This window comes from Anas platyrhynchos, chromosome 10 (genome assembly GCF_047663525.1).
Source record: "Anas platyrhynchos isolate ZD024472 breed Pekin duck chromosome 10, IASCAAS_PekinDuck_T2T, whole genome shotgun sequence".
NCBI classification, from domain to species: Eukaryota; Metazoa; Chordata; class Aves; order Anseriformes; family Anatidae; genus Anas; species Anas platyrhynchos.
Genome location: NC_092596.1, coordinates 18113180 through 18125231, shown reverse-complemented (window position 1 = coordinate 18125231; position 12052 = coordinate 18113180). Strand labels below are relative to the sequence as shown.

The following is a 12052-nucleotide window of genomic DNA, read 5'->3' as shown; positions in this document are numbered from 1 at the left end:
AAAGAGGGAGCAGATTGTGAAACACAGAGGGTGGGAGGAGGAAAAGAAGAAAAAAGAATAAAGAAACCCAACCACTCAAAGTGGTTTCAAAGCAGCGTGCCTGGGGGAAAGAAGGGAGGGCCCACCAGGACTCCAGTTCAGCCTGAAATTTGGTCCAAAGCTTACAACAAATGCAAAAACCTTTAAAGAGAAGCTAGGCCAAGATGATTTTCTGCCCAAGCCTGTTTAGAGAAGGTCATGTTTATTAAAATACAGGCGAAAAATAATTAAGTTTGGCTGTGCTGCAGCTCCAGAGCAGCCGTGCCAGCCCCAGGGTGAGGCCTGCTGCCTGTGCTGCTGCCTACGGCCTCAGCTTGGCCATGGTGGAACGGAGCTGGAGCGTGCCCTCCGCCCAGGAGCCCGGGTACTGGCACATCTTCTGCCACAGGTTTAGCTCCTCACCCGTGGAGTCCATCCAGTCCACAGCCTGCCCCTTGCTCATGCCTTGGAAAAAGGAGATGGGCAGAGGTTATAGACAGCCTCCATGCAGGAGCGGCTTCCCTGCAGCAGAGGCAGCCCCCAGCAAAAGTGCTGGTCCTAAATCTGTGACAGGCTCTGTAGGGCCTCTCACACCACCACAGCAGCCTTCCTCACCCCCACGCCCCTCTGCAGATTGCAGCTCCTCCCGACAGCCCCAGGGCTCCTCACCATTGCCCACACCCAGGCGGACGCCTCCAAGGAAGTCATTGCTGGACAGAGGCTCCCGGTCCCAGACAGTCAGCTCCAGGCAGATGTGCTGCAGGTCCTCAGGGTTGATGCCGTTGTAGACGAAGGTGTGGTTGTAATGAGGGTTCAGGGTCTTCTTTACCACAGGCGTCTTCCTCTTGGAGGCCTTGTTTTTGTGTGGCAGGAGGTAGCTGGGGGAAGCAGCCCCGTTGGAGTTAGCAACACACACACAACTACCTCCACAGGTAGCCCAAGTCACAGCTGCCTGGCTGCTTGGTGACCTCAGGGAAGGCAATTTGATGGCAGCTTTTGGAGGAGCCAGTCCTGGCAGATGGCCCTGCTAGGCTGGGAAAAGGGCCAAGCCTGCAGGAAGAGCACAAGCACCTCCCCAGCTCAGGGGACCCCTCTGCGCTGCCTCCAGCCATGACAAACGGGCATGGGCCTCACAGACCCTGAGCAGCTCTTCTCAGCTGGCCCAAACCCAGGAACGTGTTCGCTACTGAAAACTCATCTCTAGCAAGAGACGGGCAGACAGCGACTTTCAGGGTACAAGCACAGCCAGCACAGGGCAGTTAATAAAGAGACTTCCCTCCCCTGGATCTCAGCACCAGGTCCAGGAAGTATCATGGGAGGCAGCCAGGGAGGGCAGTGCTTTCACCCATCTGCCCCAACCTCCTGCTCCAGTACCCACACTCACCCCTTCACAAAGCTGTCTGATGTCCCCCCAGATTTGGCAGCTGTGAGGTTCTTGGCTTCTTTGATCCAGACCTGGAGCTCACCACCTTCTCCCGTTTTGCCTGGAAAAACAAACAAACAAACAAAAAAAACAGAGCAAGATTTAACCAACTTTCACCACTGCTTCCCCCCGCAAAAGGTTCTGCAGAAGGACTTTCAGCTCAGAGGCAGGTACAGATCCCAGGGTGGTAACTCCTCCTGCCTCCTCCCTTGCTGGCCCTGACTGCCGAGACAAATAGCTCCATGTAGGACCTGAAAGTCCAGCCTGGACCAGGGACCAGCACTAGTGACAGTGGTCCAGTGTCTGGAAAGCACTGGAGCTGCTCAGACAGCCTGAGGGCAGCCAGGTCTGCTGTGACCCACAGCAGCCAGCAGCTCACAGGCATTTCAGACACCTCAAGTTGCACAACCCAACAAATCCACCCAGCTTGCCCGCTCACAGGCGGTTCCCAAAGGAGTGCAAGGTGTCTGGAGCTGGGAATTCCCAGCACGTTGTAGAGGGCAGTGAACACCGCCAGGTTACACGAAGATGGTGGAGCTCCAGCACTCACCCTTTCTGCCAGTGCCAGCCACAGGGTGCTTGGAGGATGGGATGTACTTCATGGAGACAACCAGCTCCCCCTTGTACTGGTGGAGGCCAGCAGCATCTGCCCCAGTCTGCAGAGAGGCAATGACCAGGTTACCACAGCATAAATGCCTACAGGCCCTCTCCAGCAGTCACCAGCTCAGGCTAAGAGAGCAGCTCCTTTGGGATTATTCTGCTTTAACCGCATCCTTTAGGAAACCCCTTTTAGCTCAGCAGCCACTTGAGTCCCAGTGATGCAAAGGGCTGAGTCTGCATCGGGAGCTCATCAAGAGATCCAGGCTCCTGATTAAGTCCCAACAGCAAAAGCATCTGCTGTTGTCATCCAGCTGCACAACATCCTCTCACTGCACTGTTCTGCAGCCCACAACAGGATGCCAAGCCCAGTTTCCCTTATTTGTTTCCCTGAAGTCAGCTCCCATCCTTCCTTACTGGGGCAGGGAGGCAGGAAGAGCTGCAGTCTTGGAGCAAACAAGCAAACAGAATGAAAATACCTGACTGGGCAGAGAGGCACCTGACTGCATCACACGGGATATACTGAGGAAAAGAGAAGCCAGGCTTAAGCCTAGATCAGCCTTTTTCACTATGACAGCGCTGCTATCTGACCTGGGGTCTTTGTTTCTCCAAAAACTTGTTTTGGCACAAGCCATTCAGGAGCTCGACCAAGACGCCTGCACCCCTCTGCCCGCTCAGGTCCATCCTCACATGCAGGAATGACACGGGAGGGCTGCGGCAGGTACCTTGCCGTGCAGGGGCAGAAACTCCTCCAGGTGGCTGTCGAAGTTCCAGGAGTCCATGGGGATCTCCACCTCCCCCAGGAACGTGTTCCGGCCGAAACGATCGTGGTGCCAGACCGAAAACTGCAGCGTCCTTGCCAGCAGGAGGGACTTGTTGATCTCATACTGGGAAGAGAGGCAGCAAAGAGACAGGTGAGCTGGCGGCAGCCCCCAGACTGTGCTGAGCTCCCCCAGAACAGAGGGGGGAAAGCCCTCAGAGCGCATCCAGGGCTCGTGGCACCCAGCCACCCCACTCCTTCCCACCACAGGGTGAGCTCTGCCAGTCCACCGAGCCTCAGGTGGTCAGAGCACAAGACCTCAGCAAACCTGGGGCTGGGGCAAGCTGAGCCACAAGAGCCTGGAAACCAAACCATGCTTTCCAGCTCCCACTTCCTTCCTGTCCGAGAGTGCCGGGACGCACCGCCTCCTTTCAGCGGGGCTCAGGGAAGGGCCAGCCCTTCCCACCGCCCTGTGCCAGCCACAGCAGGGACCGGGAGCTAAAGGGCAGCGCTGAGTGCTTCTGCTGCCGGGGCCAGAACTGCCTTATCTCTGCCTCTGCAGCCGTGCTGCCCTCCGGCTTGCACAGCCAGGCTGCCATGCCCTGGTGGTAAGGAGCCTTCTCCAAGGGAAAGCCACGTCCATGGATAAGCACCCTCTGCCCTGGGGGATGGTGCAGGAGCCAGGAATGCTGGCTGTGAAGGACACGCACACATCTACAGATGTGCCTCCACAGCACCCAAGGACTAGACACCACAGTGATATTACAGCAGTGACCCAGCCTGGAAATGTTTGCGTTTTTTTTTTTTTTTTTCCTTTTTTTTTTTTTTTTCCTTTTTTTTTTTTCTCCCCAGCTTTCAGGGCACAATGTCCGGAGGCAGAACACCCCCCACCAAGCCTCCATGTCAGGGTTTGGAGCCCACTCCCCCTCAGGGCTCCCCTTTTTGCCAGGGCTAGGAAAGCAGAATCACAGCAGAGGAGAACCCCTGAACCCTTTGTCACGGTACTGTTCAAACAGCATCCCCAGGGGCTGAGCACCTGCCTGGCCCCCAGCGAAGGGGACCTGGTTGCCCCCAGCCCATCCCCGCTCACCTTCAGCAGCTCGTTGTACAGGGGGTTCACGGTGTTGCGTTTTATGGTCGTCTTGCGCTTCCCTTGCCGGGATTTGTCAGGCAGCAGGTAGGTTTTCACATACCTGAGGGGAGAAGCAGGTGAGAACCCCCACTTATAGCTCCCATCTCCCATGGGCACCCCACACCCTGCTGAGCACCACCAGCAGAGCCACGGGTCCCTGCAGCACCACCAGCCTGTCCCTCCCCAGCTCGCTGCCACTTTTTCCCTCCCGGCACTCACGGGTTGGAGCGCTTCTTCGCCTCGTCCCCATAGGCCAGCTGGCGACACTCCTTCACGTGGATGAACAAGGTCTGCGTTTTCAGCTCGTAGCTCAGGGAGAAGGAGATGCCCCCGGTGACTGTGATGTTCCCGAAGTCGCCGGCCTCACTGTAGATGCTGACCATGCTCCCCAGCGTGCTCTGGAAGGCACAGCTGGCCTGAGCTGGGCAGCCTCACCATCCCCTGTTTGTGCTCAGCAAGGGGATTCTTGACAGCTCTGCCACACAGCCCCTCTCCTAGCCCAAGACCAGCCCTTCCTGGCTGGGGACGGTCACTGAGTGCCCCACTAAGAGGCAGGCTCCCTGGGAAACAGCGGGGAGCTCCCCCATTTTACAGGGCACAGCCAAGCCGCGGGACTCACCGAGGAGGTGCCGCTGCGCATGCTGCCCCGGGCCACTCTCTGGCGATGGATCTCCACCAGGTTATCGATGTCCTCCTCCTCCTCATCCTGCAGTGAGAGAGAGACCGTCTGCATGGGGAGCAGCAGGGAGGCACGTGCACATGAGCAGTGCAGCCAGCTCCACTCCTCAGCCAGCACCATCACCACTGTGGGTCTCACCAGCTCCGTGTTGAGGCCAGGGACCGACTTGCTCCTGTCTCCCAGGGTGCTGCCCTCACCCACAAAGTCTTCTGGGCGCAGGTCAATCACCGACTTGGTGTAATCTGCACGGGAGATGGGGAGATAAGACAAGGAGGCTGCAGAATTAGCGCAGCCCTGCAGCTCCGTCACCACGAGGAGCTGCCCAGACCTCGTGCACCCGCACCAAAGCCTCCCCGGGCTCCACACGGCTCTCACCTGCCGGTCTCACCACCCGCCGGGGGTTCTTCTTGAATAAGGCTTCATGCTCATCCACCAACACGCTGCTGCGGCTTCCCACGGGAGCCTCCTAGGAGGGAGAAGCCCAGTGCAGAGCAGGGCAGAGGGGGCTCCGCAGGGCTCCCAGCCCTGAGCCCCGGCAGAGCAGCAGCACTCACCCGTCCATTGGAGGCAGAAAGCACGCTTCTGGAGGGGAGAGGGAGGGTCAGGCTGGCCACCGCGGGTCCTGCTGGTGCAGCAACCTGTTTGCCCTCTTTGACAGCAGCAGCTTTCTCCAGAGAGTTTCTCCTGCAGAGGACACAGAAAAGGTCTGTCTCGGGCCGGCACCTCAGCCAAAAGAAGCACGGCCAGGAAGCCAAGTTTTGGCTGGGAACTGCTCTCACCACAAGCTCCGAAGAGCTGCATGAACAAGCCTGGAACAGTGCGGGGAGCAGAGGATCTGTCTGCCCAGTGCGAGGTTTTGGGCTGGCAAGAAGAGCCAGCATCTCCCTCCCCAAGCCAAGGCAGCGCACAGACAAAGACAGCCTTCAGATGCAGGTCCTCGTTCTCTGCCAGGCCAGCACTGCCACGGACAACCAGTCCCAGCCTTGCCCTTACCTGCCCCCAGCAGCACCAGGACCAGGTCTGTAGCCATCCAGGCTCATGTTTTCCATGGACTCTGTGTCACTCTTGCCATCCCGAGGGTCTGAGGCATCAGGAAACAAACTGCAGACAAACGAAACCACAGGTACATCCCGTTTGGCAAGGAAGCTGGTCTGAGAGAGACCTTCAGAGCAGGGTGGCAGCTTCTCTCTCGTCCCCACAGCTGTCTCCCCTGCACCCAGATGGGCTATCGGTGACCCCTCCCCAAATACAGGGTCCTCAGAACAGCTCTTCCTCACCTGTGGGCCTTCCGCGGCTCCTGGGGGCTCTTCTGCCGGGGTGCAGAGATGTTCTTGGGATCACCGAGCTGTGCTTTCTGGAGGAGGGTTTGTCCCACGGTCTCCCTCTTGCTGGCTGAAAGCAGAGAGGACTCAGGAGGGGCTTGTTCCCCAGCACAGAAGCCCACAGCCTCGAAGAGAGGCTCTTCCTGGCCAACCCCAATCTGGGCACAGGCCAGGGAAAGCTGGAGCATCCTGGAGGGACAGGCTGGGGAAGAAGGCATCGCTCCAACACCTGGTGGCACAGCACCACCTCACCCTACCTGCAGACTTGTGCCGCAGAGACAGCCGCACGATGTCACTGCCCAGCCTGTTGGCGAAGCGGTTGACCCTCTGGTCGTAGAACCAGTCCCCTGTTGTCTTCTTCAGCTCCCTGCAGGGCAGAGGGGCAATGAGGGGCCGTTCCCTGCATCCCACCGCCCCCTTCAAATGCCCATGGTGCTGGGGACCAGCCAAGAGGAGCAAACCCAGCAGGAGGCTGAGCAGAGACTGTGCCCTGGGCAAATGATGGGCCAGCTGCACCATCAGAAAACATGGAGTGAGGGGGGGTTCTGTATGGCAGGTGAAGCAAAGGAGAGCGAGAAAAGTGGGCTGCCTGAAATGAAACACAGGTTGGAGTCACATAAAGGGGGGAAAGGAGCAGGGTGGACACAAAGGAGACCCAAGAGCTGGGCATGGCCCAGTTCTTGATTGCCCAACCAAGGTTGCCCACCTTGAGCAGCCTGGGGAAGCTACAACAGACAGCTGCCCTGTGGTGGAGAAGTCCAGGCTGAGAGCCCAGGGCTGGACTACAGAAGGTGGCCAAGGGGCATCAAGTTGGGGTGACTGAGCAGAGGAAGGGGACAGAGCAGCACACGGAAGGTCCGTGCCAGTCGGTCCCTGGGTACTCACGCCTCCTTGGTGCAGACTTTGCAGCGCCAGGAGCTGTTGGGGCCATAGGATCGGCACTCCCGGCACACCAAGTGGTTGCAGCCCCGGCAGGTGTTGGCCTTGGGGCTGATGCGGCCCAGGCTCTGCTGGCAGCGGGCACAGGTCCGCTCGCTGTAGCGCTGGCTGCTCCGCTTGGCCCCCTTGCGCCGGATCTCCAGCAGCTCATTCTTCAGGCGCCTGCTCAAACCAGGAGAGTCAGAGCTGCAGGAGGACCCCGAGACCAGCACAAAGCTCCCAGCCAGCCCCAACGCAGCAGTCCTCGCCCCTCCAGCCACCCCCTGGGTGAACCCTGCCTGCCCAGACGCATCCCCACCTGATTCTCCTCTCCTCTGCTTTACGGAGCTCCTCATCGCGCTGCAGGACCTGCAGGATCAAATCCTTCTCGACATCCGACAGGAAGGACAGGTCCACAGCCTCCGACATCACCTGGCCCAGAAATCGCTCGCCCTTGCCAGAAGGAGCTGGATGCGTCTGTGCTGGGACAAAGCAAACCACACCGCGGGGTCACACCCCAACCCCACGTGGCATGGGCAGGACTCGCTGCCATCCCTGGGCTGGAGGCCAGCCCCGATGGGCACACTGTGGGGTCCCCAAACCAGCTGACACCCCCAGCCCACATCACCCTCCTGCTTGACCACGCAGGGCACGGCTCTGGAGCCTCCAGCTCACCCCCTGTGATCCCCACCTGCACCCAGCACCCTGGGACAGGGAAGGACGGAGCGCAGGGGCTGTGACCCACACCCCACGCACAAGCAGAGCAGCAGAGTGAAAAGCTGTTTGCCACCTCCCCGAGCAAAGCAGCCGGAGCGTGGAAATGCGGGGAGAAGAGCCGCAGCAGCGGGACCCCTCCTGGAGACCCCGAAGCCGAGCAAGCCCCGTGCGGGCAGCAGAGCGCAGCGCAGCGCCCGGGCGCGGTTTGCAGCCCGTCTGCAGGGCAGGGCCGTGCCGGGCCGGGCCGTGCCGGGCCGCCTGCTGCTCCCAGCTCTCCGCCCAGCGCCTCCGGCCCCGGCTGGCCGGGCAGAACGAGTTCCGCGGCTCTACGGCTCGGAGCCGGCCCGGCGGGGCTGCTCCCCGCAGCCCGGACCCCCCCCAGCTCAGGGCTTTCAGCAGGGGAGCGAAAGCCAAGCTGGAGATTTAGGGGATGGAGAAAAGGGAAAGCGGGGCAGGGGGTGCTACCAGCGGTGTGCAGCCCCCCGGGAAAGCCGCCCCTCTTACCCGCTCGCACTCCCAGAGGCTGCGACCCCCCCGGCCCGGCCCCACGTCGCTCACCCCCGGTGCCCCCCCGGTACCTGTTGCGGGTCCCGGCAGCGGGGGCGGCCCCAACCTCCCCAGGCACCTGCGCGGCCCCGCCCGGCCCGGCCCCGGGGGGCGGCCCCCGGCTGCCCGCCCCTCGCCTCGCCGGGCTGTCCCCGAGCTGTCCCCGGTTCCCAGCCCCGGTCCCGGGACGCACGGTGCAGGGGCTGCGCTCCTCTGGTCGCTGCCGTGCCCCAAAGCTCCGGCAGGGCTGGGCAGAGCCGCCCCGCTTCGCCCCGGTGTTTGCAGGCGTGCCTGCTCGCAGTGCCGTCGGAAAGGCGGCTCCTCCCCAAGAGCACACACACGCAGCCATAAAGCCGCCGGCTGGGCTCTGGGGGGGTGGGTGAGGGACGGGGAGGAGCGGCTGGCACGGCTCCTGGCCCCCTGCATCCCCTCGTTCCGGCACGGGGCTGCATGGGAATGGGTGCTCTGGCAGGCGGCCAGTAGGGCCACCGTGGCTCCTGGACCCACTGGTGTAACTGGGAGCAGATGGGGCACAGCAAGGAGCGGGGTTGGATCCGTGGGGACACAGCTTCTTGCCCTGCACCATAAAGGGGCGGTGGTAGAGGTGGTAGCATCACCAGGCAGGGCCCCCCACTTGCACCCATGTTTGCATTTTAACTGGACACCAGCTAGGGATGTGGGACGCATTTTTATTTCTGAAAACAAACAAACAAACAAAAAAAGTAAGAAGAAACTGAAATGAACAAACTTGTTTTCAGTAAAAAAAAAAAAAAAGCATGCTGTTAAAGATAAGAATAGAGTCTGTACCTGATGCACTGAAACAAAGCCCAGCATGAATGCTGAGGTTTATTTGGTCCTGCAGCTCTCTTCCTTGTGAAAATGGGGCTGAAAGTGCCCCATGTGTCCAAAGCAAAAGCTACAGGTTCCAGTGTGATGCTCCTGCAGCAACAGGTAGAGCTAGGATAGGATTCGAGTGCACTCAGCCCCAGCTCAGCCCTACCCTCAGCTGTGACACAGCTCCTGTCCTGTGCAGCTCCTGCCTAACAAAGCTTGTGAGGGGCAGGGATGGCAAGGACCCAGCTCACTGCTTGGCCTGAGCTTGTGTTGCTTGTCCTGAGCTGGCACTCTGGAGACAACCACCACATCTCCCTGCCACCAACACTGCCACCACTGTTTCACATGCCCTTGGGCCACGCCAAGGCCCCACAGCCAGCTAGGCAGGCAGTACTGGACGGCACTCGAGGTCCAGCACGATGTGATGCACGTGTGGTGCGTAGGATTTCACTGCCTCAATGTGCAGGATGCTGGTCCGCCACGGCTGCCCGTGCAGCTCTTCCAGCAGCCCCTGTATCCGTGCTGCAGCAGCCTCAGCCCACCTCTGCCACTCTGGCCTGACCCTGGATGCTGGCATCTCCTTCCCACTGCCTTCAGTCTCCTTGGGGCTCTGCATCTCCCGCTGTCCATCCTCCCATTCTCCAGAGCTGCTGTCCCCTGGAGGTCTCTGCTCATTCCTTGGAACCGCAGGCTGCAGGCAGGATGATGCAGGGACAGCCTCCACGTTGTGGTGGATGTGGAGAATGCCTCCTGTGCCCTTCTTCAGGACACGGCAGGCCACCGGCCAGCCCTCCTCAGAACTGGGGATCAGCCCCAGGTTCACCCGGTCAGCTACGTCCTGCAGCTGCAGCTGGGAAGAGAAGGGTGGTGAGCAGGGACCACAAAGGAGAAGGATACCATGTCCAGGGGGTGCTGCTCACCTGCCTGTTGTCCCCGTGGTGGATGTGGCAGCGGTCCTGCACGCCGTTCAGTGCCAGGTTCCTCCGCAGGGCCTCCACGGCATGGTGGTTCCACTCACAGGCGTGGGCGAAGGCAGCCGCTGCATGAACCAGGTAGGGCAGTGTGAAATAGCCGATCCCTGGGGGGCAGAAGAGGTTGCAGCAGCAGTGGGCACGGTGCAGGTGTCTCCTGAGCTCTGCACTCTTCCCTGGAGGCAGGTCAGGATGCAGATGACTGCCCCGGCTCTATGTGTCTGCTTCTTGGGTTGGAACAAAACTACACACTGGGGAAATGCTCACAAAATGGAATTTTGTTTCTCCCTCATCCTTGTAAAAGCAAAATTCATCTTGAAAAATGTTTACAGAGGAACTTATTTTATGTTCAGTCTTTACCCACTGGTTCGAGACCTACCCTGTCCTGCTCTGTTTCCAGCCTATGCAAAAAGTGTCAAGACCAACATTTATTTTAATTAACCAAGAGCAGCTTTGTGAGCACCACATCCTTTCTCTGTGAGACAGACTGGAAACACTAACTTCCCTAAGTACAAAACACAGCTCTTCACACGCACAGAAGTCTGACACAACATCCCCCGTCACCTTACAGCACAGGAACAGTCACACCATCTGCACACTTCAGTTATCACCAGCTTGTCATAGAAGCACATCGCACTCAATACAGTCAGATCATCAATGGGAGCTTTTCATAAACAACATCCATGGTTCAAAAAGAGGGCAAATCTTCTCCCTGGATGCAAACGGTTCCTCTGACCAGCACTAACTACAGAGCAGCACTCTGTGGAGCCTGAGCACAAGGTCAGCTGAAGTGTCCAAAGGCAATAGGGACACTGAAGAGACCACAGTGCCAGGTCACCCAAGGGCTTCCAGATGGGGCAGGAGCTCTAAGCCACATCCCAGAGTATTTTTCCACTCCAGGTCATTTTTCAATCCAGAATTCGTGATGGTTCACTTCCATCTGGATGCTATCAATACCTGCATCACCGCTCTCTGCCTGCTCTCCCCTGCCAGCCTGCCTTGCCAAACCTCCCTGCTGTCCCCGAGGGCTGGTACCTGCATAGAGATCCACCAGGACCTCCCCAGCACACGGCAGTGAGGCCACCCGCAGCTTCTCCGTGATATTGCCCGGGGAGAACATGCACTTGGTCACGTCGAATGTATACCTACGGGGACACCACCAGCCTGTTGAGAGCAGCCCCTTCCCCGGAGCCAATGCAACACACTGCAGCACGCTCCTGCCTACCTGATGCCGTTGTCCACGTGCTCCACCCAGCCGTCCTGGCCCAGCAGCAGGGTGACACTCGGGGACCGCATCCCTCCTGGCAGCACCCGTCCTCGCCTGGCCAGGCGCTGGGCACCCAGAGCGGAGGCAACCGTCTCCCAGAGCGCTGGGCCTGCAACACAGCCGTGCTGGGAGAGGCCAGGCAGCTCTGTGAGCCGCAGCCACATGAGCAAGCTTTGCTCCCCTTACCCAGCTTCATCCACAGCGCAGCGCTGAAGCTGTCCTCGCTCAGCAGGACCAGGTCTCCGTGGCGCTGCCACGAGCGGGGCACGTCGTGCTCCAGCTCCTCCGACCAGCTCTCTCCCAAGCCCAGCACCATCCTTCGCAGCTCTCTGCGCAGCTTCTGGGCAGGCGTCCGCACGCTGGCTGCCTTGGAGGGGATGGGGCTCTGCGGGTGGGACGTGGACAAGTAGAAATGCCACAAATCCTTCACCGCTACCACCAGCTGCCTGAGCCCATGTCCAGCACCCACCTGGATGCGGAGCAGGCTGCAGGGCAGCTCCAGGGCCCCGCTCTCCTGCAGCTCCCGCAGCCGCTGCTCTGCCACCTCCAGCACCGGCAGGGCCACGCTGCCCCCCGCCACCTCCTGCAGCCGGTACCGCGCATCCAGCAGCTGCTCCTCTTCCAAATACCGCCTGCAAGGCCGAGGCCACCTCAAGCACCTCTCCCTCATGGGGCACAGAAGAGGCTTTGATGCTCAGGGCCACCCTGAGCGGTCTGAGCCTTGTGTGCTCACCTCAGCCGCTGTGCGAAGCGCGGCTCCGTGACCAGCGCCAGGACGGGGCCACCTCGCTCCAGGGCGGCCATGGGGGCAGCGGGACGTGGGGACAGCGCCTGTGGGACCCGAGAGACCCCGTGGAGCCTACACGGG

The 12052-nt window shown here is 60.2% G+C and overlaps 2 protein-coding genes across 5 annotated transcripts; both read right to left on the bottom strand.

Annotated features, from left to right (window-relative positions):
• Positions 1–220: 220 nt before the first annotated feature.
• On the bottom strand, positions 221–8438 carry SYTL4 (synaptotagmin like 4). Of its 4 annotated transcripts, none has more exons than XM_072043117.1 (17): positions 8306–8438; positions 7169–7326; positions 6817–7032; positions 6189–6298; positions 5887–6001; positions 5603–5710; positions 5164–5293; positions 4985–5075; positions 4748–4851; positions 4550–4636; positions 4150–4328; positions 3889–3991; positions 2764–2925; positions 1992–2097; positions 1403–1502; positions 688–896; positions 221–483 (listed from the first exon to the last, which is right to left on the bottom strand). In XM_072043117.1, the coding sequence occupies exons 2-17, from the start codon at positions 7276–7278 to the stop codon at positions 341–343; spliced, it is 2073 nt and encodes a 690-aa protein (XP_071899218.1). In that variant the 5' UTR covers positions 7279–7326; positions 8306–8438; the 3' UTR covers positions 221–340. The 4 variants fall into 4 exon arrangements, with proteins under 4 accessions (XP_071899218.1, XP_071899219.1, XP_071899221.1 ...); XM_072043118.1 differs by lacking the exon at positions 8306–8438 and adding an exon at positions 8145–8295 and having other exon boundaries at positions 7169–7331; XM_072043120.1 differs by lacking the exon at positions 8306–8438 and adding an exon at positions 8145–8295.
• Positions 8439–8781: 343 nt separating this feature from the next.
• TRMT12 (tRNA methyltransferase 12 homolog) lies at positions 8782–12052 on the bottom strand. The gene is made up of 7 exons (XM_027465455.3): positions 11918–12052; positions 11654–11816; positions 11371–11569; positions 11143–11293; positions 10953–11062; positions 9867–10024; positions 8782–9796 (listed from the first exon to the last, which is right to left on the bottom strand). The coding sequence occupies exons 1-7, from the start codon at positions 11986–11988 to the stop codon at positions 9326–9328; spliced, it is 1323 nt and encodes a 440-aa protein (XP_027321256.3). The 5' UTR covers positions 11989–12052; the 3' UTR covers positions 8782–9325.